Source organism: Berghia stephanieae, chromosome 10 (assembly GCF_034508935.2).
Source record: "Berghia stephanieae isolate SIO BIC M18660-M18661 chromosome 10, UCSD_Bste_1.3, whole genome shotgun sequence".
In the NCBI taxonomy this organism is placed as follows: domain Eukaryota; kingdom Metazoa; phylum Mollusca; class Gastropoda; order Nudibranchia; family Aeolidiidae; genus Berghia; species Berghia stephanieae.
In genome coordinates, this window is record NC_088369.1 from 39371845 (window position 1) to 39396844 (window position 25000).

Consider the following 25000-nt stretch of genomic DNA (forward strand, 5'->3'; position numbering starts at 1 on the left):
TATTTAAACTGAATTCTACTCCTAAATATTTTATTTTAATTATTAAAATAGGCAATTATTATACATAATATCAGCTCTTGTCATCTTGGGAAGTGATTTTCTCAAACTAGGGGTTCCCACCCTAGCCCATGCATATGACCATAACTTCATGAAAAATCACCCGATTTGCTTCAAATAAAGATTAAAATGCAAGCAACAATTTTCACCATGCGACTGATTATATCGGGGACGGAGACATTTCATCAAATAAAAAAAATGACCCTATAGTGTCGCCCCCCCCCCTTTACCTTTACTGATCCTATACTGGAAATTTCTCCTGGATGAGTTTGTTACTTCCTGTGTACATTTTGCAAGAGACCCAGATCCCGATGCGCTAAAATGACAGCCTAGATTGGTACTTGAATGACGAAACTACTTCAATACTTTTACCCTGATTCTTCTTCTTCTTCAAATACCAAGTCTATGCCAGACATCGGTGATCATGGTACGCCATTCATCTCTCTGATCAGATAACCTCAGGAAACTAATATGTGACCCTTCGCCTCAAAACGGTATTAAGTCGGGTTGGTTAAGATGTTGAAAATTGAATTTATAGCCAGAAATATCAGACTTGTGTTGAGTTTGTATGTTTTATTGAGGAAAATGGATACCATATTTTAGGGTGCTAATGCCAACAATTTCAATTTTTGACCAGTTTAACATTAAATCAGGCTTTTAAGCATCTGGTTCGTTCCGACATATTACTGTTTTGAGACGATGGGTCACATATTACTCTTCTCTGTCCTTGTCACCCAGCTGTTCAATCTATTCAAATATATTTTTCTTGGTCTACCTTTACTCTTTTTACCTTCAATCTTTCCTGTGAGAGCAAGCTGTTCATTACATTTATGTCGATTTAGGTGCCCTAAAAATTGCATTTGTCTTTTTCTCATTGTACGATTTTACCCGGATATGACCATTTAATTTGTTTTGTTGCCCAGTGTTCTCTCCCCTTTTAAATACGACCTTCTATTTCTTTACTTTCGCGAAGGTCGACCCGGGGTCAAAGGTCAGTCTGGCCTTCCTGGATTCCCTGGTTTGCCTGGCATCAAAGGAGAATTAGGAGATGGCATTGCTGGAGAGCCCGGTGAGTTTATAGAAATTGAAGTGGTAACAGTGGTATATTTGTTACAGTGGTAGTAGTGTTAGAACTGGTCATATTATCATTGCTATTATTAATATTATTATCATTCTTCTTCTTCTTCTTCTTCTTCTTCTTCTTCTTCTTCTTCTTCTTCTTCTTCTTATTATTATTATTATTAGTAGTAGTAGTAGTAGTAGTAGTACTAGTAGTAGTAGTAGTAGTAGTAGTAGTAGTAGTAGTAGTAGTAATAGTAGTAGTAGTAGTAGTCATAGTAGTTATGGTGGTAGCATTCTAGTAGTGATAGTAACAGCTGTAGTTGTAGAAGTAATAACGATATTAGTGTAGAAGTTGTTTCTGTACAGCTGACAGTAAAGTATTTATATTATCTTCCTATCCAAATGATGGCGAGTAATTGCTTTTGTTCATGTACTATAACGCTATAGAAACTTAGATATACATCGACTCCATGGCCTTATGGCTCTGAACTCTGAACGTCTACGTTTCTATTTGTTGCCAGGTCGCCCTGGGTTGCCTGGTCTTCCTGGCATGCGTGGATTGCCTGGGCTGGACGGAGTGGACGGAGAGAAAGGACAACCAGGGGATGCCGGTAAGATTGTTGTTGTTGTTGAGGAGACTCGTGGTGGCATTGATGGTGAAGGTTGTGGCTGCTGGTGTTAAATCATGAAGAACTATAACCAACATCACAGCAACCATAAAACACCACCAATAACACCACATCCATAATAGGATTGATTAGTCGTAACGTCACTTCCTTCCTAGTGATGCATGGTAACACTGGCTCTAAACTATCGGAACAATGGCGGACGCCCGTATGAAAAATTTCTCCGGCGAGCATAAAAGCGTATCCAGAGGAAAAAAACCCCATAAATTTGATCATGTTTTGACTTTTACATATTCTGGTCACAAGACATATGAAAAGTTCTAGCCAGCTTGAAGAATAAAAAGTAATGATTTTCTTTGTTTAGAAACAAGATGGCCGCCGCTGCCGGGCGGCGTGACAACAGACTACTGAATCCAATTACCAACTACACCAACATCACAATTAATACCATTTAACTGCCACTGCACTCTTCTAGAAAAACACGTATTTATTAAAGATTTGGCCAGAAAACTCGTCCTTCAAATCTCAATCGATTTAAATATCCCACATCTTGGCAAAAAAACAAAACAACAAAAACTCTCAAACCTGAGTGGGCCTGGCGAGGCCCCAGGCTAGGAATTGTTGTTTTTTTTCCAAGATGATGGTCATTAAAAACGATCGAGATTTGAAGGACGAGTTTACTGGCCTAATCTTTAAATATGTGTTTTTCTAGAGTGCAGTTAATTGGTATAATTGTGATGTTGGTGTAGATGGTAATTATGGATGTGATGATACTGGTGGTGTTTTGTGATTGCTGTGGTGTTGGTTGTAGCTCTTCATGTTCTTGATCTTCTTCTTGTTCTTCCTCTTGTTCTTCTTGTTCTTGTTCTTCTTGTTCTTATCTTCTTCTTGTTCTTGTTCTTGTAGTTGTTGTTGTTGTTGTTGTTGTTGTTGTTGTTGTTCTTCTTCTTCTTCTTCTTCTTCTTCTTCTTCTTCTTCTTCTTCTTCTTCTTCTTCTTCTTCTTCTTCATCATCATCTTTGTTTTGTAGAAACCTCAAGTTTGAGGACCGAACTACATTTTAGAATGGCTAGCACTATTCAGTATCTGATACTGAATAGTGGTTTTGCACTATTCAGTATCAGATACTGAATAGCGGTTTTCCACTATTCAGTATCTGATACTGAATAGTGGTTTTGTACTATTCAGTATCTGATACTCAATAGTGGTTTTGTACTATAATACGGTGTTGTTTTTTTCCGAAACCTGACAAAGAGGGCAGCTGTGGGAGTGAATCTGGGACTCAGAGGAGTGTACACCTGTGGGGAGTGAACCTGGGATTGGGTTTCGGCGGGTTTCGTAATAAAAAGCAATTTTACTTTTTTACGAAACCCGACGACACCTGGCAATATCCGACAAAGTTATGGGAGTTAGGCAGCGTGTGTGTGTGTGTGTGAGTGTGTAAGGGAGGGGGGGGGAGGAAGGGATGAACCTGAGAACCAGGGAAGTGTACACCAGTGGGGAGTGAACCTGGGACTCTGGGTTTTGTAAAACAGCAGTAACAAAATGGGGGGGGGGGGGGGGGAAGGGGGTTACTTTTTTACGAAACCCGACAATATGCGGCAAACTTGTGGAAAGTAGGCAAAGCGTGGGACTGAACCTGAGACAGTGAAGTGTACACCAGTGGGGAGTGAACCTGAGACTATGGTTTTCGGCGGGCTTCAGATAATTTCATATAAAAGCAATTACATTTTTATGAAACCCGACGAAACCTGGCAATATCCGAGAAAGTTATGGGTAGTAGGCAACAGTGGGGAGTGAACCTGAGATTCGGGGAAGTGTACACTAGTGGGGAGTGAACCTGGGACTGGTTTTCGGTGAGTTTTGGAGGAAAAAAAAAGCAATTACTTTTTGTTTACGAAATGCGCCAAATCCCAACAAAATGGGGCAAAGTTATGGAAAGTAGGCAAATAATGGGGAGTGAACGTGAGACTAAGGGAAGTGTACACCAATGGGGAGTGAACCTGAGACTCTGGTTTTCGGCGGGTTTCAGCGAGTTTCATATAAAAGCAATTACTTTTTTTCGAAACCCGACAAACCTGGCAATATCCGACAAAGTTATTGAAGTAGGCAACAGTAGGGGGTGATCCTGTGATTCAGGGAAGTGTACACTTGTGGGGAGTGAACCTGGGACTCTGGATTTTGTAAAAAAGCAAGACCAAGGGAAAGGGGGAATTACTTTTTATCGGAACCCGCCAAAACCCGACAAAGTTATGGGAAGCAAGCAGCAGTGGGGAGTGAATCTGGGATTCGGACACCAATGAGGATTGAACCTGGGACTGCGAGAGGTTCATACCAGTGGACAGGGAGCTCAGAATGTACTTTTATTTCAAAACCTACCGATATTGTCAAAAGTTATGGGAAGTGGGCACCATTGGGCAATGAACCGGGACTCAGGGAAGTGCACACCGGTTGGGAGTGAACCTGGGACTGTGAGAAGAGGTTAACAGTGGAAATGAACCTGGGACTATGGAAGATGGATACCAGTGGGAAATGAAGCCGGACTATGGGAGGTGGGTACCAGACGAGAATGAAGCAATTACATTTTACGAAACCCGCCAAAAGCTGTCGAAAATCCATAGACTTAGGTTTACTCCCCAATAGTGTACACTTCCCTGAGTCTCGGGTTCACTCCCCCACTGTTGCCTACTTTCTTTCCATAACTTTGTCGGATATTGTCGGGTTTCGTAAAAAAAAGTAATTGCTTTTTTTTTACGAAACCCAGTCCCAGGTTCACTCCCCACTGTTGCCTACTTCCTGGCGTGTTTCGTAAAAAAAGAAACACCTCTAAAAATACCACGTGTATTCAGTAAATAGATGTCAATTGTAGTCTAATATTCAGTATCTATTATTATTATTATTATTATTATTTATTATTATTATTATTATATTATTATTATATTATTATTATTATTTATTATTATTATTATTATTATTATTATTATTATTATTATTATTATTATTATTATTATTATGATAATTATTTTATTATTATTATATCATTATTTATTATTATTATTATTATTATTATTATTATTATTATTATTATATTATTATTATTATTATTATTATTATTATATTATCATTATCATTATTATTATTATTATTATTATCATTATTATTATTATTATTATTATTATTATTTATTATTATTATTATTATTATTATTATTATCATTATCACGTAAATTTTAATATAATACGGCAATTAATTCACGGAAGTACATCGCTCAATTAAAAATGGCAGAAAGTCTGGCCACATATTTATAATGAATCGGGTTTGTCTTAGATGACCAAACAAACAAACAAACAAACAACAACAACAACAACAACAAATGAGACAAACAAAAAAAAGCAAGATTTTAAAAAGTAATGAACAATAGAAGAGCACATCAATGAAAAACAACGAGATTATAACACATAAAAGATATTCGTAATAAATCGATAACTGATTAAATTACCCCAACTACTTGATTAAAAAAAATAATAATCATAATAATAATGATGATGATGACGATTACAATAATAATAATAATAATAATAATAATAATAATAATAATAATATAATAATAATAATAATAATAATAATAATAATAATAAAAAGAAGAACAATAGTATAATATCAACATTAAAGCATATTACAAGCAAATAAAATTATTAAAACAAAAGTTTAAAAAATATCAATAGATAGAAGGAATTTTTAAAATATTGGTGGAAAAAAAAGTAATCCCAGCCGGGATTAGAACTCTCGAACCTTAAGCTCAGAGTCAAACAGCTTATATCCACCAAGCCATGGTGTCACTTAACATTTAGTGACATTTAATCATGTCTATTTAGACATTTAAAAATGTATTTGAATGCCACTCTTACTTTGATATTTTGAACTAGATATGTTAATTGCACAATAGCAGAAATTTAAATATTACGATCAAAATATTTTTACAACTTTGAATCGGGCTGTCAGTTACTGCACGTATTCAATCTGGAAGTAAGTCAGCAGTTTATTTACATTCAACCGAGATTGTCGCACTTTTCACTCTCTCTATAGAAAAGAGTTCCTTGTGGATACTGAATAGTGGAAAAGCACTATTCAGTATCTGATACTGAATAACCACTTCCTTTTAGAATACATTAGTAAAAAATACTTTAAAAATTACTCAAATAGTTTAAAATAGCAATGATTGTGATTGTGGTTGCCGTGTTTTAGGTGGTGTTGCTGGTGGTTATGTGTGTGGTGCTGGTGATGTTGGTTATGTTTGTGGTGCTGGTGATGTTGGTTATGTTTGTGGTGCTGGTGATGTTGGTTATGTTTGTGGTGCTGGTGATGTTGGTTATGTTTGTTGTGGTGGTGATGTTGGTTATGTTTGTGGTGCTGGTGATGTTGGTTATGTTTGTGGTGCTGGTGATGTTGGTTATGTTTATGGTGCTGGTGATGTTGGTTATGTTTGTGGTGCTGGTGATGTTGGTTATGTTTGTGGTGCTGGTGATGTTGGTTATGTTTGTGGTGCTGGTGATGTTGGTTATGTTTGTGGTGCTGGTGATGTTGGGTGATGTTGGTTATGTTTGTGGTGCTGGTGATGTTGGTTATGTTTGTGGTGCTGGTGATGTTGGTTATGTTTGTGGTGCTGGTGATGTTGGTTATGTTTGTGGTGCTGGTGATGTTGGTTATGTTTGTGGTGCAGGTGATGTTGGTTATATTTGTTGTGCGGGTGATGTTGGTTATGTTTGTGGTGCTGGTGATGTTGGTTATGTTTGTGGTGCTGGTGATGTTGGTTATGTTTGTGGTGCTGGTGATTTTGGTTATGTTTGTGGTGCTGGTGATGTTGGTTATGTTTGTGGTGCTGGTGATGTTGGTTATATTTGTGGTGCTGGTGATGTTGGTTATGTTTGTGGTGCTGGTGATGTTGGTTATGTCTGTGGTGCTGGTGATGTTGGTTATGTTTGTTGTGGTGGTGATGTTGGTTATGTTTGTGGTGCTGGTGATGTTGGTTATGTTTGTGGTGCTGGTGATGTTGGTTATGTTTGTGATGTGGTGCTGGTGATGTTGGTTATGTTTGTGATGCTGGTGATGTTGGTTATGTTTGTAGTGCTGGTGATGTTGGTTATGTTTGTAGTGGTGTTGCTGGTGGTTATGTTTGTGGTGCTGGTGATGTTGGTTATGTTTGTGGTGCTGGTGATGTTGGTTATGTTTATGGTGCTGGTGATGTTGGTTATGTTTGTGGTGCTGGTGCTGTTGGTTATGTTTGTGGTGCTGGTGATGTTGGTTATGTTTGTGGTGCTGGTGATGTTGGTTATGTTTGTGGTGCTGGTGATGTTGGTTATGTTTGTGGTGCTGCTGATGTTGGTTATGTTTGTGGTGCTGGTGATGTTGGTTATCTTTGTGGTGCTGGTGATGTTGGTCGTGATTATGGTTGAAGTGGTAATAATAATTGTGCTCTGTTGTTGTGATGCTCGTGGTGATGTAGATGGTTATGCTGGTTATCATCGCCCTGGTGTTGCTGATGGTGCTGCATGGTGGTAGTTGTGATTGTGCTGGTGATGTTGTGCATGCATTTGCTATATTATTATCTCACTTTTTTAATACGTTAAACTTATTATAATTCAAATTCAAATATCACGGTCGGCTTCGCTGGCCACTATTTACTGCTAATGTGGTCTTGTGGTATGACACTCGTTTTCGGATTGGAAGGACCGGGTTTTGAACCTCGATCAGCGCATAGTTGAGTCTATCAAACGGCTCTTAACTCATATTCTCTCACCTTACTCAGTTGTAAAATGAGTACCTCGCCTTTAACAGCGCTGTCTCTGTCAGGCGTCATGTCTCTCTCTCTCTCTCTCTCTCTCTCTCTCTCTGTCTACAAGGTTACGTGTTGCTATTGATCAGGGACCCTTAGTTAATCGCTTGGGTGCGTTTCGTGGATATTGCGCTATATTAAAAAAAAATTGTTAAATGAGCTTTTTATAGCGCAATATCCACTAAATGTGCTCAAAGCACAAGGGGTCCCTGGTCAACAGCAAAATTTAATATGTAGGACGGGACATGGCGCATGTTAGGCGATATTACAATTTTTTGGACAAAGACAACGCTGTTAACGGCCAGGTACTCATTTTACACCTGAGTACGGTGAGAGAATGTGAGTAAAGAGCCTTTTTCAAAGGACTCAACTATGTGCCGAGCGCGAGGCTCGAACCCAGGGCCTTCCTATCCGAAAGCGAGTGTCATACCACAAGACCACATAAAAGTTCAAGTTGTTTTGTTTTAAAAATGATTTCCTCGTTGTTCTTCCAGGATTAAACGGTCGTCCTGGAATGAAAGGAGAATCTGGTCTTGGCGGAGCTCCTGGACGTGACGGTTACCCAGGTCTTGACGGCGAAGCTGGTTTACCAGGCCGTGATGGCCTGCCCGGACTCTCAGGGATGATTGTAAGTGGGAGGTCGAAGTTCAACATAATTGTCTCTTCTTATTTCCTTCATATCAGGGGAGGCGTGGAATGGGGTGTGTGCACTTCTACTTCTTCTTCTTCTTGTTCTTGTTCTTCTTCTTCTTCTTCTTCTTCTTCTTCTTCTTCTTCTTCTTCTTCTTCTTCTTCTTCTTCTTGTTCTTCTTCTTGTTCTTCTTCTTCTTCTTCTTCTTCTTCTTCTTCTTCTTCTTCTTCTTCTTCTTCTTCTTCTTCTTCTTCTTCTTCTTCTTCTTCTTCTTCTTCTCTTTTCCTCCTCCCTCCTCCTCCTCCTCCTCCTCCTCCTCCTCCGCCTCCTCCTCCTCCTCCTCCTCCTCCTCCTCCGCCTCCTCCTCCTCCTCCTCTTTCCTCTTCTTCTTCTTCTCCCTTTTCGTCTTCGAGTTCGTTTTCCTTTCGTCCTTCGTGTGTGTGTGTGTATGTGTGTGTGTGTGGGGGGGGGTAAAGAATGTGCATTCCTCTCTTGAAGGGAGAGCCTATCCATCTGATCATGGGAAAATTGTTTGTGCATGTGTGTGTGCGTGTGTGTGTGTGTGTGTGTCTGTCTGTCTGTCTTTCTGTGTGTGTGTGGCTATGTGGTCTTGTGAAATTGGACTTGCGTTCGGATTGGAAGGTCCTCGGTTCGAGGAGCCTCACTCGGCGCATAGTTCAGTCCTTGGAAAAGGCTCTTTACTCACATTCTCTCATTGAACTCATGTGTAAAATGAGTACCTATCCTTTAACAGCGTTGTCTCTGTCGGGGAAAAAATGTAATATCGCCTAACAGGCGTCAGGTTTTGTCCTATATTATATGTCTCTGTTGGTCAGGGACCCTTTATAAAGCGCTTGAGCACGTTTAGTGGATATTGCGCAATATAAAAGTTCAAGTTTTGTGTGTGTGTGTGTGTGTGTGTGTGTGAAAGAGAGAACGAAAGCGTGTGTGTGGACAAAGCCCGGGACTTGACGGCTTCCCTGTCCTTGAATACGAGACCGGCTTGCAATGGCTAAGTTGCCCTGTCCAGACTTTCAGGATTGAATGGTTGTGTAAAGTCGACGTTCAAAATTATTAGCAAGTTAGCGATTACGTTCAACAAACCTAAACCCTAAACCTTGTGCGGCTATGTGGTCTAGTGGTATGACATTCGCTTTCGGATCGGAAGGTCCGAGGGTTCGAGCCTTGCTCGGCGCATAGTTGAGTCCTTGGAAAAAGACTCTTTACTCAAATTCTCTCACAGTACTCAGGTGTAAAATGAGTACCTGGCGGTTTACAACGTTGTCTCTGTGCGAAAAAAATTGTAACATCGCCTTACAGGCGTCAATGCTCGTCCTCAATGTTAAATATTGCTGTTGGTTACGGACTTTTTGTAAAGCGCTTTGAGCATGTTTAGTGGATATTGCGCGATATAAATGCTTCAGTCTTTTTTTAATGCTTAAGATTTTATCATTTTAAACATCCTCTCCCATTTCGTCTATTTAGGGAGAAATCGGGAGAGACGGAAGACCTGGGTACCCAGGATCAAAGGGAGAGAGAGGCCAACCTGGTGTTCCAGGATATGATGGTGAACCAGGCGTCATGGGCGAAGACGGTTTGTTTGGAAGAAACGGTGTACCAGGAGAACAGGGATTTGAGGGTGACGATGGTGAGATATTAATGTGGAACTTCTCTCTCTCTCTCTCTCTCTCTCTCTCTCTCTCCCTCTCTCTCTCTCTCTCTCTCTCTCTTTCTTTACTTCTCTCTCTCTCTCTCTCTCTTTCTTTCTCTCTTTCTTTACTTCTTTCTCTCTCTCTCTCTCTCTCTCTGTCTCTCTATCTCTCTCGTTTCTCATCCTCTGTATTCTCCCCCTTATCTTCTCACATTCTGTCACCACATTTAGCTGTAAGGTTCTTTACTCACAATCGCTTAGTGCATCTAGCGGTAAGTTTTTTTTTACTCACATTTAACTGTAAGGTTCTTTACTCAGAATCGTTCAGTGCATTTAGCTGTAAGGTTGTTTTTTTAACTCACGTTTAGCTGTAAGGTTCTTTACTCACATTCTCTCACCACATTTAGCTGTAAGGTTTTTTAACTCACATTCTCTCACCACATTTAGCTGTAAGGTTTTTTTTACTCACATTCTCTCACCACATTTCGCTGTAAGGTTCTTTACTCACAATCGCTCACCACATTTAGCTGTAAGGTTTTTTTTTACTCACATTTATCTGTAAGGTTCTTTACTCACATTCTCTCACCACATTTAGCTGTAAGGTTTTTTTACTCACATTCTCTCACCACATTTAGCTGTAAGGTTCTTTACTCACATTCTCTCACCACATTTAGCTGTAAGGTTTTGTTTTTTTTACTCACATTTAGCTGTAAGGTTCTTTACTCACATTCTCTCACCACATTTTGCTGTAAGGTTCTTTTACTCACATTCTCTCACCACATTTAGCTGTACGGTTCTTTTACTCACATTCTCTCACCACATTTAGCTGTAAGGTTCTTTACTCACAATCGCTCAGTGCATTTAGCTGTAAGGTTTTTTTACTCACATTTAGCTGTAAGGTTCTCTTTACTCACCATTCTCTCATCGCACTGTAAAATGACTACCTGGTCAGTAACAGCGTTGTCTCTGTGGGGAAAATAAATTATATAGTTCTTCACAAGCGCCACGATCCGTCCTATTTGTCAAGTGTTGCTGTCGGCTTCTGATCCCTCTGTAAAGCTCCTTGAGCACATAATTTAGTAATCCAAGCATCAGTAACACACTTTATAGTCACTTGGAACAACTACAAAAAACGTCTAACTTCTACGTCATGGCACAAGACCGAAGGGCTAGAGCTCAGGTGGTCGCTGGTTCGGATAAGTAAGTAAGAAAGAGCACATTTAGTGTATAATGTTATATTAATGCTATCATATTATATTAAAGCTCAAGTTTTACAAAAAAAAAAAAATAATTCTCAAATTTTGTTCCCCTCGGACCCAAGGCTTGCCCGGCGTTGACGGAATCTCAGGACTGCCTGGAATGGTCGGAGATGATGGTCTGGACGGATTACCCGGACTCCCTGGAGAACGAGGTCCGGATGGGCCTCCAGGACAAGACGGTTTCCCTGGAGTTCGTGGAATGGCTGGAGACAAGGGACTTCCCGGACCACCTGGCCTTATGGGTCCTCCAGGACCACGAGGTAAGAATTGAAACATTTTTGATGTGTGTCTTTAAACAGTAGAATTATCTCGGTGTTCTTTCAATGCTAATTAGGCAATGGCGTTATTCTTCACACCAAACGGACATAACAAACACAGAGGCAAACCCACAACAAGCATATTATGCACTACGATCAATAAAGACGGACCTCAAGCGCCGAGATGACTCACAAGAACTGAAATGTGAAAAGGCTATAGATAGTTCGAAGATGACGTCACTCAGGTCTTTGTTATTGTTTTGTGCCATCCGCGTTTATGAGTAATGCTCACTGAACTGCATTAACTCGACTATAAACGTTCATGGATACACACAGTTTTGTGTGTTGGTCCGTTATACTTCCGGATGGCAATGTTATGAGCTTCTTAACCAAGCTCATACTATCTATAGAACACCTGAGATCCATCGCAGCAGACCTTCATCAGCTGAAAGAACCCACTCAACAAATCAGAGAAGCTGCCAAAGCGTCCCAGTCCGAAGATTTGGAGGCGATCGACAATAAAGCGAGTTTCAATGCTAAGAAAATGAATTTAGAGCTCAAAGTATGACAATAATTGTGTATTTTTATTCGTTATTTTATACAAAAGGTACAGTTTCTTTCAATAAGAAAAAAAAAACCCATTTCATATCTGGTGATTTACTTAAACAATTTAGCGATAATCTTAATAATAATAATAATAATAATAATAATAATAATAATAATAATAATAATAATAATAATAATAATAAATAATAATAATAATAATAATAATAATAATAATAATAATAATAATAATAATAATAATAATAATAATAATAATTCTATATTATTTCTAAGATAATAAGATATCGTTTTCCACCATAATCTCAATCTGTACCCTTTTTGACTGTGTTTTTCATGCCTTTATAGTCTATTTTAAGAAGCTGGACTTCAATAATATTATTTCTAAGATAATCAAATATAGTTTTCCAGCATATTCTCAAAATTAATTTTTAAAAGGATTTACCTAATCATTGGACTCAAACCGCTTCTTAAGTGACAATTATGAAGAATGAGAGAGATTAATATACACGTAATTCATCATAAAGAGTGACTGTCCTTTTGTGAAATGCAAAGAGCTAAAATCTTGCAAATCCAGTGATTATGAATATAAATTCATTTTTCAGCATTGAGTTCACTCCTAGCAAATATCGTTTGGAGACTTTTGAGTTTGTCACACAGAATAAAAATGAGGAAATTTATTCTTTTGAAGTCTACAAAACGAAACTCACTCTTCGCTATGAAAGTGTCAATTTAAAAAATAAAACTTAGATCGTATACGTTGGGGTTAAATATTTTTGTTTATTTATTTTGTACCAGTAAATTGAATGATTCATAACTCCAGATATTCTAACAATTCTACTACTGTCTCCAATTCTCTAGCGCGCCCCGGAAACCCAGGACCGAACGGACTTCCTGGGCTTGACGGCTTAAACGGTTATCAGGGCATGAAAGGCGAAGATGGCATTCCTGGGTTCCCTGGGCTCCCCGGAATGAAGGGCACCCCTGGTTACAGTTTCCCCGGAGAGAAGGGCTTCCCTGGAGATCCTGGCCTGGATGGGCTTATTGGTGAGTTGAATGGACACGGTCCACATTGAAAATTACATTTTTCTACTGAACGTTGGTATAATATGACGGCAAGGTGGTCTTGTGGTATGACAATGTCTTTCTTTCGGATTGCAAGGTCCTAGGTTTGGAAAAGGCTCTTTGCTCACATTCTCTAACCGTACTCAGGTCAACAGCGTTGTCTCTGTCGGAAAAAAAGATTGTAATATGGCCTTACATGCGTCATGTCTAGTTCTACAGGTATGTCAGTGTTGCTGTTGGCCAGGGACCTTTTGTAAAGCGCTTTGAGCACGTTTAGTGGATATTGCTCTATATCAAAGCTCAATTTTATTTTTCTTCGATGTCATCCGTCTTCACAGCTTCGGTCATCCTTTTTATTCATGTGGTGAAGGTAATCCAACTGTCTCTGTCTTATGCCCTTTTCTGATGTTTGACAACTCTGCCAGTCATGTTTATCTGGTTTCGTCATTGAGTTTGTTTCAAATTTATCGAGAGTGAGAGGTACGTATTGCTGTCGTTGGTCATCTCCGAGCTCATTTGCTTTGTGAATTTGAGATGAGTAATTAGAGTAATAATTATACTTCCTTTTTTATCTCATTTTACTAATTATACTTCCATTCCATCGTGTCTTAATAATTATACTTCCTTTCCATATTATCTTAATAATTGCACATCCTGTTCATCTCATCTTGATAATTATACATCCTTTTCATCTTATATTGATGATTATACTTCCTTTCCAACTTATTTTTTATACTTATACTTCTTTTCTATCTTATTTTTATAATTATACTTTTTTCCATCTTATATTCTCTTTATATATTATGCTTTTTAATCTTATCTTAATAGTTATGATTCCTTTCCATCTTATCTTGAAAATGATACTTCTTTTTCATCTTAAATGTGCCCCCTCCCCTTTCCATCTTATTATTATAATTGTACGTCTTTTCCATCTTCTCTTCTCTTATATATTATACTTTCTTTTTATCTTATCTTCACATGTATGCTTCCTCTCCATCTTATCTTGATAATTGTACTTCGTTTCTCTCGTATCTTAGTAATTATATTTCCATTTCACGTTATCTTGATAATTATACTTCCTTTCCGTCTAATCATATTATTATGCTTTCCATCATATTTTAATAATTATACTTCTTTTCCATCTTATCTTATTACCTATACTCTCTTTCCACATTATGTTATCATTTATACTTCCATACATATACTTTATTATCTTTACTCTCTTCCCACATTATGTTATAATGATACTTCCATTCTATCTTATCTTTATAATTATACTCCCTTTCGATTTTATCCTGATAATTATACTTCCTTTCCATCTTATTTTTATACTTATACTTCCTGTCTATCTTATCTTTATAATTATACGTTTTCCATCTTATATTCTCTTATATATTATACTTTTTAAATCTTATCTTAATAGTTATGATTCCTTTCCATCTTATCTTAAAAATGATACTTCTTTTTCATCTTACATGTGCCCCACCCCCCCTTTTTTTCCATTTATTATGAATAATTATACCTCCTTTCCATCGTATTCGTCCTCTAGGCCGTGATGGAGAGAAGGGTATGGCGGGCAATCCAGGAAGCCCCGGATATGACGGAGAACGAGGAGATGACGGGCTACCTGGTTCTATGGGTCTAGATGGAGTTCCAGGGGGACCAGGACGATCAGGACTTCCGGTATGGATTGATGAATTGACAGGTGGATGGGTGGATGGAGGGATGTATGGATGGATGTATGGATGGATGGATGGATGACTGTATATATAGATGGATAGATTGATGGGTGGGTAGATGGCTGAATGGATAGATTGATGGGTGGGTAGATGGATGAATGGATAGATTGATGGGTGAGTAGATGGCTGAATGGATAGACTGATGGGTGGGTAGATGGCTGAATAGATAGATTGATGGGTGGGTAGATGGCTGAATGGATAGATTGATGGGTGGGTAGATGGCTGAATGGATAGATTGATGGGTGGGTAGATGGCTGAATGGATAGATTGATGGGTGGGTAGATGGCTGAATGGATAGATTGATGTGGTGGTGATGCTGAATGGATAGATTGATGGGTGGGTAGATGGCTGAATGGATAGATTGATGGGTGGGTAGATGGCTGAATGGATAGATTGATGGGTGGGTAGATGGCTGAATGGATAGATTGACGGCTGATGGATGGCTGAATGGATAGATTGATGGGTGGGTAGATGGCTGAATGGATAGATTGATGGGTGGGTAGATGGCTGAATGGATAGATTGATGGGTGGGTGGATGGCTGAATGGATAGACTGATGGGTGGGTAGATGGCTGAATGGATAGATTGATGGGTGGGTAGATGGCTGAATGGATAGATTGATGGGTGGGTAGATGCTGAATGGATAGATTGATGGGTGGGTAGATGGCTGGAATGGTAGATTGATGGGTGGGGTAGATGGCTGAATGGATAGATTGATGGGTGGGTAGATGGCTGAATGGATAGATTGATGGGTGGGTAGATGGCTGAATGGATAGATTGATGGGTGGGTAGATGGCTGAATGGATAGATTGATGGGTGGGTAGATGCTGAATGGATAGATTGATGGGTGGGTAGATGGCTGAATGGATAGATTGATGGGTGGGTAGGGTAGATATGGGTGGTAATGGATGAAGATTGATGGGTGGGTAGATGGCTGAATGGATAGATTGATGGGTGGGTAGATGGCTGAATGGATAGATTGATGGGTGGGAGATGGTGATGGATGATTGGGTGGTAATGCTGAGATAGATTGATGGGTGGGTAGATGGCTGAATGGATAGATTGATGGGTGGGTAGATGGCTGAATGGATAGATTGATGGGTGGGTGAGATGGGTTGATGGGATAGATTTGATGGGTGGTGGATGGCTGAATGGATAGATTGATGGTGGGTAGATGGCTGAATGGATAGATTGATGGGTGGGTAGATGGCTGATGGATAGATTGATGGGTGGGGGGTAGATGGCTGTGAATGGATAGATGTGGTATGGTGAGGTAGATGGCTGAAGTGAATGGATGATTGATGGGTGGGTAGATGGCTGATGGAATTGATGGGTGGGAGATCTGAATGGAGATTGATGGGTGGGTAGATGGCTGAATGGATAGATTGATGGGTGGGTAGATGGCTGAATGGATAGATTGATGGGTGGGTAGATGGCTGAATGGATAGATTGATGGGTGGTGGATGGCTGAATGGATAGATTGATAGGTGGCTGGTGGATGGCTGAATACATAAATGTGACCCATCGTCTCAAAACGGTATTATGTAGGAACGAACCAGATGCTTAAAATCCGAATTTAATGTTAAAACTGGTCAGAAATATAAATTGTTGGCATTAGCACCCTAAAATATGGTACCCAATCTCCTCAATGAATCGTATAAACTCAACACAAGTCCGATATTTTTGGCTATAAATTTAATTTTCAACATCTTAACCATCCCGACTTAATACCATTTTGAGGCGAAGGGTCACAAATGGACAAATGGATGGATGGATGGGTGGATGGTGGATGGGTGAATGGATAACTGGATAGTTGGATGGATAGAGCGATAGATGTATGGATGGCTAGATGGATGGATGTATGTATGGATGGATGGATAGTTGAATGGATAGATGGATGTTTGAAGAGATAGGTACAAGATGGATCGATGTAGGATGGAGGGATGGATGGCTTTATGGATATAAGGGTCAATGAATGGATAGATTGTTGAATGGATGATGGGTGGATAGCCGCATGGATAGATGGATTAATGAATGGATAGTTAGGTACGTGAATGGATGATTGGTGGATGGATAGATGGATACATGAATGGATAGATAGGTAATTGGATGATGGGTAAATGAATCAACAAGTCGCCTCCAAACGCTATGATGTCGGGACTGCTCAGGTTGTAATAATTGAATTAATAACCAGAAATGTGACCATTCGCCTCAAAACGGTATTAAGTCGGTATGGTTAAGAAGTTGAAAATTGAATTTATAGCCAGAAATATCAGACTTGTGTTGAGTTTGTATGTTTTATTGAGGCGAATGAATACCACATTTTAGGGTAATAATGCCAACAATTTATATTTTTGACATATTTTAACATTTAATTCGGCTTTTAAGCATCTGGTTCGTTCGTTCCGACATTATACGGTTTTGAGACGACGGGTCACCTATAAATACTCAAGCATTTCCACCCGCCATCTCCCTGCCGTATGTAATACCGAATTTAGAATGCGGGTTACATTTTTCTCTTCTTCTTTTTTATTTTTTATTTTTTTTTGTCTCATCACAGGGACCTAAAGGTATGCAAGGGGACCCCGGCTCCAGGGGAGTGCCAGGCAGAGAAGGTGTACCCGGAACGGAGGGCTCCAAAGGGTACCCTGGAGTGCCAGGATTTAAAGGAGGAATCGGTTCACCCGGTTTTAAGGGAGAACAAGGTTTGTTGAGTTTCCAATACACTATGTGAAATGATAAAACGGAATGGGTAGGTTTTTTTTTTTTTACCTTTGGGTGATATTGTATTTCGTTTTAATAGTAGTAGTAGTAGTAGTAGTAGTAGTAGTAGTAGTAGTAGTAGTAGTAGTAGTAGTAGTAGTAGTAGTAGTAGTAGTAGTAGTAGTAGTAGTAGTTAGTATTAGTAGTAGTAGTAGTAGTAGTAGTAGTAGTAGTAGTAGTAGTAGTAGTAGTAGTATTAGGAGTAGTAGTATTAGTAGTAGTAGTAGTAGAAGTAGTAGTAGTAGTAGGAGTATTAGTAGTAGTAACAGTAGTAGTAGTAGTAAGTAGTAGTAGTAAGTAGTAGTAGTAGTTAGTAGTAGTAGTAGTAGTAGCATAGTAGTAGTAGTAGTATAGAGTAGTAGTAGTAGTAGAATCAGTAGTAGTAGTAGTAGTAGTAGTAGTTAGCTAGAGTAGTAGTACAGCAGTAGTAGTAGTAGTAAAGTAGTAGTAGTAGTAGTAACAGTAGTAAGTAGTAGTAGTAGTAGTATAGTAGTAGTAGTAGTATTATAGTAGGGTAGTAGTAGTAGTAGTAGTAGTAGTATAGAGTGTAGTAGTAGTAGTACAGAGTAGTAAAGGCTAGTAGTAGTAGTAGTAGTTAGTAGTAGTAGTAGTAGTAGAGTTAGTAGTATAGTAGTAGTAGTAGTATAGAGTAGTAGTATAGTAGTAGTAGTAAACGTAGTTGTAGTAGTAACAGCAGTAGTTAGTAGTAGTAGTAAGTCAGTAGTAGTAGTAGTACAGTAGTAGTTAGTAGTAGAGTAGTAGTATAGTAGTAGTAGTAAGTAGTAGTAGTAAGTAGTAGTAGTATAGTAGTAAAGTAGTAGTTAGTCAGTTAGTAGTAGTAGTAGTAGTATAGATAAGTAGTAGTTAAAGTAGTAGTAGTAGTAGTAGTAGCAGTGTAGTAGTAGTAGAGTAGTGTAGTAGTATAGTAACAGCAGTAGTAGTAGTAGTAAGACAGTAGTAGTAGTAGTAACAGAGTAGTATAGTAGTTAGCAGTAAGTAGTAAGCAGTAGTAGTAGTAGTAGTAGTAGAGTAGTAGTAGTAGTAGTAACAGCAGTAGTAGTTAGTAGTAACAGCAGTTTAGTAGTGTAGTAGTAGTAGTAAGTAGTAGTAGTAGTAGTAGTAGTAGTAGTAGTAGTAAAGATAGTAGTAGTAGTAGTAAGTGTAGTAGTAGTAGTAGTAGTAGTTAGTAGTAACAGTAGTAGTATGTAGTAGTAGTAGTAAGCGTAGTAGTAGTAGTAGTATTGTATAAGAGTAGTAGTAGTAGTCAGTAGTAGTAGTAGTAGTATAGTAGTAGTAGTAGTAGTAGTAGTAGTAACAGTAGTAGTAGTTAGTAGTAGTATAAGAGTAGTAGTAGAGTAGTAGTAGTAGTATATTTAAAGCAGTAAGTAGTAGTAGTAGTTAGTAGTAGTAGTAGTAGTAGTAGTATTTAGTAGTAGTAGTGTAGTAGTAGAGTAGTAGTAAGTAAGTAGATAGTTGTAGTAGTAGAGTAGTAGTGTAGTGTGTGTAGTAAAGAGTAGTTGTAGTAGTACAGCGTAAGTAGTAGTAGTAAGGTAGTAAGTAGTAGTAGTTGTAGATGTTGTAGTAAGGGAGTAGTAGTAGTTAGTACGAGAGTAGTGTAGTAGTAGTTAAGAGATGAGTGTGTAGTGTTAGTGAGGTAGAGTGTATAACGCTAGTAGTAGTAGTTAGTAAGAGTAGTAGTAGTAGTAGTAGTAGTTAGTAGTAGTAGTGTAGTAGAGAGTAGTAGTAGTAGTAGTAGTAGTAGTTTTATGTAGTAGTGTAGTAAGAGTAGTAGTAGTAGTAAAGTAGTGTAGTAGTAGTGTAGTAGTAGTAGTAGTAGTAGTTAGTAGTAGTAGTAGTAGTAGTAGTAATGAGTAGTAAGTATAGTTGTACAGAGTAGTAGTAGTAGTAGTGTAACAGCAGTTAGTAGTAGTAGTAGTAGTAGTAGTAGTTAGTAGTGTAGTAGTATAGTAGTTAGTAGTAGTGTAGTAGTAGTAGTAAGTAGTAGTAGTAGTAGTAGTGTAGTGTAAGAGTAGTAGTAGTAGTATAGTAGTAGTAGTAGTAGTAGTAGTAGTAGTTAGTAGTACATAGTAGTAGTGTAGTATTAGAGTAGTAGTAAGTAAGTAGTAGTGTAGTAGTAGTACGTAGTAGTAGTTAGTAGTAGTAGTAGTAGTTAGTAGTAAGTAAGTTAGTAGTAGAGTATAGTTAGTAAGTAGTAGTGTAGTAAAGTGTAGTAGTAGTACAGTGTCAGTGTAGTAGTAGTAGTAAGTAGTAGTGTAGTAGTAGTAGTAAGTAGTAGTAGTAGTATAGTAATTAGTAGTAGTAAGTAGTTAGTAGTAAGAGAGTAGTAGTAGTTTAGTAGTTTAGTAAGTAGAGTAGTAGTAGTAGTAGTAGTAGTAAAGTGTAGTAGTTACAGTAGTAGTAGTAGTAGTAAGTAGTAGTAGTAGTAGTAGTAGTAGTATAGTAGTAAGTAGTAAGTAGTTAGCTAGTAGTAGTAGTAGTAGTAGTAGTAACAGCAGTAGTAGTAGTATTAGTAGTAACAGCAGTAGTAGTAGTAGTAGTAGTAACAGCAGTAGTAGTAGTAGTAGTAGTAACAGCAGTAGTAGTAGTAGTAGTAGTAGTAGTAGTAGTAGTAGTAGTAGTAGTAGTAGTAGTAGTAGTAGTAACAGCAGTAGTAGTAGTAGTAGTAGTAACAGCAGTAGTAGTAGTAGTAGTAGTAGTAGTAGTAGTAGTAGTAGTAGTAGTAGTAGTAGTAACAGCAGTAGTAGTAGTAGTAGTAGTAGTAACAGCAGTAGTAGTAGTAGTAGTAGTAGTAGTAGTAGTAGTAGTAGTAGTAGTAGTAGTAGTAGTAGTAGTAGTAGTAGTAGTAGTATTAGTAGTAACAGCAGTAGTAGTAGTAGTAGTAGTAGTAGTAGTAGTAGTAGTAGTAGTAGTAGTAGTAGTAGTAGTAGTATTAGTAGTAACAGCAGTAGTAGTAGTAGTAGTAGTAACAGCAGTAGTAGTAGTAGTAGTAGTAGTAGTAGTAGTAGTAGTAGTAGTAGTAGTAGTAACAGCAGCAGTAGTAGTAGTAGTAGTAGTAGTAGTAGTAGTAGTAGTAGTAGTAGTAGTAGTAGTAGTAGTAGTAGTAGTAGTAGTAGTATACTATATATCAAGCATTGTCTATATCTTCCACAATATTAATTATCTGTCAGGTAATAAATAAAAAATAAATAAAATAAACAAAATTCTCTTTATTCATCCCAAAGGGGAAATTTGTCTTTAGGGTCTATTCCAAGGGAAGACTGGAATAACCCAGGTGTCAGCCGCAGTGCAGCGCCGCAAAGTGAGCTAGGGCAAGGTGACTTGCTCAAGGCTACACAACGCAGCGGCGGGTGATCGCGACTCGTTACCTTTTGGGTACGAAGCAAAGACCGTACCGCTGAGCCACGCTGCCCCTTAAAAAAAATAATTCTCCTATTAATTCCGTCCCTTTTTCATATTCCATTGCAGGCGTTAAAGGAGACGCGGGATTACAAGGTCCCGGGAACGTGGTTCAAAATCCCGAACAACTCAAAGGCCAACGGGGTGACCGTGGTGACGACGGGACCAACGGACGTAGTCGAAAGGGAGAACTAGGTAAGACTGAAATACTCTTCAACAGTCGTAACGTCACTTCCTTCCTAATGACGCATGGTAACTTAGTAACACTGGCTCTAAACTATCGGAACAATGGCGGACGCCCGTATGAAATTTTTCCCCGGCGAGCATAAAAGCGTATCCAGAGGGGAAAAAAACACATAAATTTGATCATGTTTTTGACTTTTACACATTCTGATCACAAGACATATGAAAAGTTCTAGCCAGCATGAAGAATAAGTAGTAACGATTTTCTTTGTTTAGAACCAAGATGGCCGCCGTTGCCGGGAGGCGTGACATCAGACTATTGAATAAAAAAAAAATAATTGAGCTTTTATATAGCGCAATATCCACTTAACGTGCTCAAAGCGCTATACAAGGGGTCCCTGGTCAACAGCAACATTTAACATGTAGGACGAGACATGACGCCTGTGAGGCGATATTACAATTTTTCGGACAAAGACAACGCTGTTAACGGCCAGGTACTCATTTTACACCTGAGTACGGTGAGAGAATGTCAGTAAAGAGTCTTTTCCAAGGACTCAACTATGCGCCGAGCGAGGCTCGAACCCAGGACCTTCCGATCTGAAAGCCAGTGTCATACCACTAGACCACATAGCGGCACAAATCCAATTAAAACCACCCAAGGTAGAAAAGACAGACCTTCTACTTTTCTATTCCAAACTCCTTGGAAGTGTGAATATCAACCAGTTCATCGGAATACTAATATGTGACCAGTTGCCTCAAAACGGTATTAAGTCGCGATGGTTAAGATGTTGAAAATTGAATTTATAGCCAGAAATATCAGACTTGTGTTGAGTTTGTATGTTTTATTGAGGAGAATGGATACCATATTTTAGGGTTCTCATGCCAACAATTTATATTTTTGACCAGTTTATATTAATTCAGCTTTTAAGCATCTGGTTCGTTCCGACAAAATACCGTTTTGAGACGGCGGGTAACATATAGAAAATATTTCTTAAAAATGACCTTCTAAGTAGCGCGATATCCACTAAACGTGATCAAATCGCTTTACAAGGGGTCCCTGGCCAACAGCAACGCTTAACATGCAGGATAGGACATGGCGCCTGTTAGGCGATATTATATTCCGATCCGAACGCGAGTGTCATACCACTAGACCACATAGCAACTTCTGGGGATAATAGGACCAAAGACAGCGAGGATGGGTGATCTTTATTGACGACCAGCATTATTATTGATTTTATTATTATTATTATTATTATTATTATTATTATTATTATTATTATTATTATTATTATTATCATTATTATTTATCATTATTATTATTATTATTATTATTATTATTATTATTATTATATTATTATTATTATTATTATATTATTATTATATTATTATTATTATTATTATTATTATATTATTATTATTATTATTATTATTATTATTATTATTATTTTATTATTATTATATTATATAATTATTATTATTAGTTTATTATTATTATTGTTATTATTATTATTATTATTATTATTATTTATTATTATTATTATTATTATTATTATTATTATTTATATTATTATTGATTATTATTTTATTATTATTATTATTATATTATTATTATATTATTATTATTATTTATTATTAATATTATTATTATTATTTTATTATTATTATTATTATATATTATTATATTATTATTATTATTATTTATTATTATTATTATTATTATTATTATTATTATTTTATTATTATTATTATTATATTATTATATTATTAATTATTATTCTTTATTATTATTATTATTATTATATATTATTATTATTATTATTATTATTATTTTATTATTATTAATTATCATTATTATTATTATTATACTATTATTATTATTATTATTATTATTATTATTATTATTATTATTATTATATTATTATTATTATTATTATTATTATTATTATTATTATTATTATTATTATTTATTATTATTATATTATTATTATTATTATTATATTATTATTATTATTATTAATTATTATTATTATTATTATATTATTATTATTATTATTATCATTATTAGTTATTATTATTATTATTATTATTATTATTATTATTATTTCTATTTTGTGATAATGATGATGGTGATGATGGTGATAATGATGATGATGATGATGATGATGATGATGATGATGATGATGATGATGATGATGATGATGGTGAGAATGATAATAATAATCTATATATTATTTAGACTAGAATGAATAAGATGCCATCACTCTTTAACCAGAAGATTTATTATTTACACAAGGCATGTATCTAGTCTCCCCCCCCCCCCCCCCCCCCCGGAAGGATGGCTTTACACTGCCAATGAAATTGGAACCAGTTTTTTTTTTGACATTCCACTTTTGCTCCCTCTTATCGCGACTTGAGCAATGTGTATGGATATCTGATTACTGAGTCCTTCCGGATGGTGGGGGTATATTGGGGGTGTGTTGGGGGGCGGAGGGGGGGGGGGGGGGAGATGACGTAATCAGTCGGAAGGTGAAAACTTTGGATTTGCATTTTTTTTTTACATTTTCTGAAAGAATATATGCTCTACAGAAAATTTTAATCTTTATTTGAAGTAAATCGGGTGATTTTTCATGAAGTTATAGTCAGATGTATGGGAAAGGTATCCAGCAACTTTTCTCAAATTTTATCCTTTTTCAACTTGACTAGCTGTAAAAATATTTAGAAGTGAAATTAAGCTTTGATAGTTCCCGAAGATGTACAAAAAGGATTGATTTAATCATTTAAGAAATGAACTCAGTTTTGACAAAAATTGACCTTCTAACTAAACTTGGCAATATTTCAGTTCAAACCTTTTCACCATCCGCCTAATTATTCATTCATTGTATAAATGCTATCCTCCCTCCCCCCCCCCCTCCCTCCCCCCCCCTACCCACAAACACACATTCCTCAAAATAGTACTATTTCGGGGACTGTTAGATAGTAAGAATTGAGTTTATTTGAGCCGAAATTTGGTTTTATAGACGCATTCTTAGAATCTCATGGAAAGATAAGATAAAAACCGAGGAGGTATTAAAAGAAATTGGAGTACGACCAACTTTGGTAAACACCATCAGAAAAAGACAGTTAAAATTTACAGAAAAAAAGGTATTGAAAAGATTGTACTTACGGGTAAAGTTGCTGGGAAGAAAAGAAGAGGGAGACAGAGGATAGATTACATTGACAATCTGAACAAATGGATTGGTGGAGGAGGAACAGGAATCGAGCTATTGAGAAGATCTGAGGACAGATATGGTTGGAGGGACATGATGGCCGATGTCTGCAACAGGCCTGCACTTGATGATGATGATGATGATGATGAACCCTGTGCCATAGTTTAGATAATTTATTGACAACAATGGAAGGAGACCCAATTGGATTCAATAGTCTGTTGTCACGTCCGCCCAGCAACCAGCAGCTTGGTTCTAAACAAAGAAAATCGGTAATTTTATTCTTCATGCTGGCTAGAAATTTTTCACATGTCATGTGATCAGAATGTATAAAAGTCAAATCATGATCAAATTTATGTTTTTCTTCCTCTGGATACACTTTTATACTCGTCGGAGACGTATTTCATAAGGGCGTCCGCCATTGATCCGATAGTTTAGAATCCGTTACTAAGTTACTATGCGTTATTACGAGGCCACGAGACTAACTCTAAAGTGTGCCTCGCGTACGCCAATTTAACTCTAGAGTCTTTTTTTTTTTGGTAGATTCTTTCTCGCGTGGTACACCGGGTGAATTCAATAGATGACGTCACTCAGGTCTTTGTTATTGTTTTTTGCCATCCGCGTTTATGAGTAATGCTCACTGAACTGTATTAACCTGACTATAAACGTTCATGGATACACACAGTTTTATGTGT

General features: G+C 37.3%; 1 protein-coding gene across 2 annotated transcripts in view; it reads left to right on the forward strand.

Annotated features, from left to right (window-relative positions):
• LOC144981109 (uncharacterized) overlaps positions 1–25000 on the forward strand; it is an 89277-nt gene that overhangs the window by 54523 nt on the left and 9754 nt on the right. For both annotated transcript variants that reach the window (XM_078929239.1, XM_078929240.1), the window contains exons 29-37: positions 1031–1126; positions 1641–1730; positions 8072–8205; positions 9694–9856; positions 11181–11378; positions 12798–12983; positions 14551–14684; positions 17300–17444; positions 20989–21114. In XM_078929239.1, the coding sequence (XP_078785365.1) occupies positions 1031–1126; positions 1641–1730; positions 8072–8205; positions 9694–9856; positions 11181–11378; positions 12798–12983; positions 14551–14684; positions 17300–17444; positions 20989–21114 (1272 nt within the window). The remainder of the gene's footprint in view (positions 1–1030; positions 1127–1640; positions 1731–8071; positions 8206–9693; positions 9857–11180; positions 11379–12797; positions 12984–14550; positions 14685–17299; positions 17445–20988; positions 21115–25000) is intronic.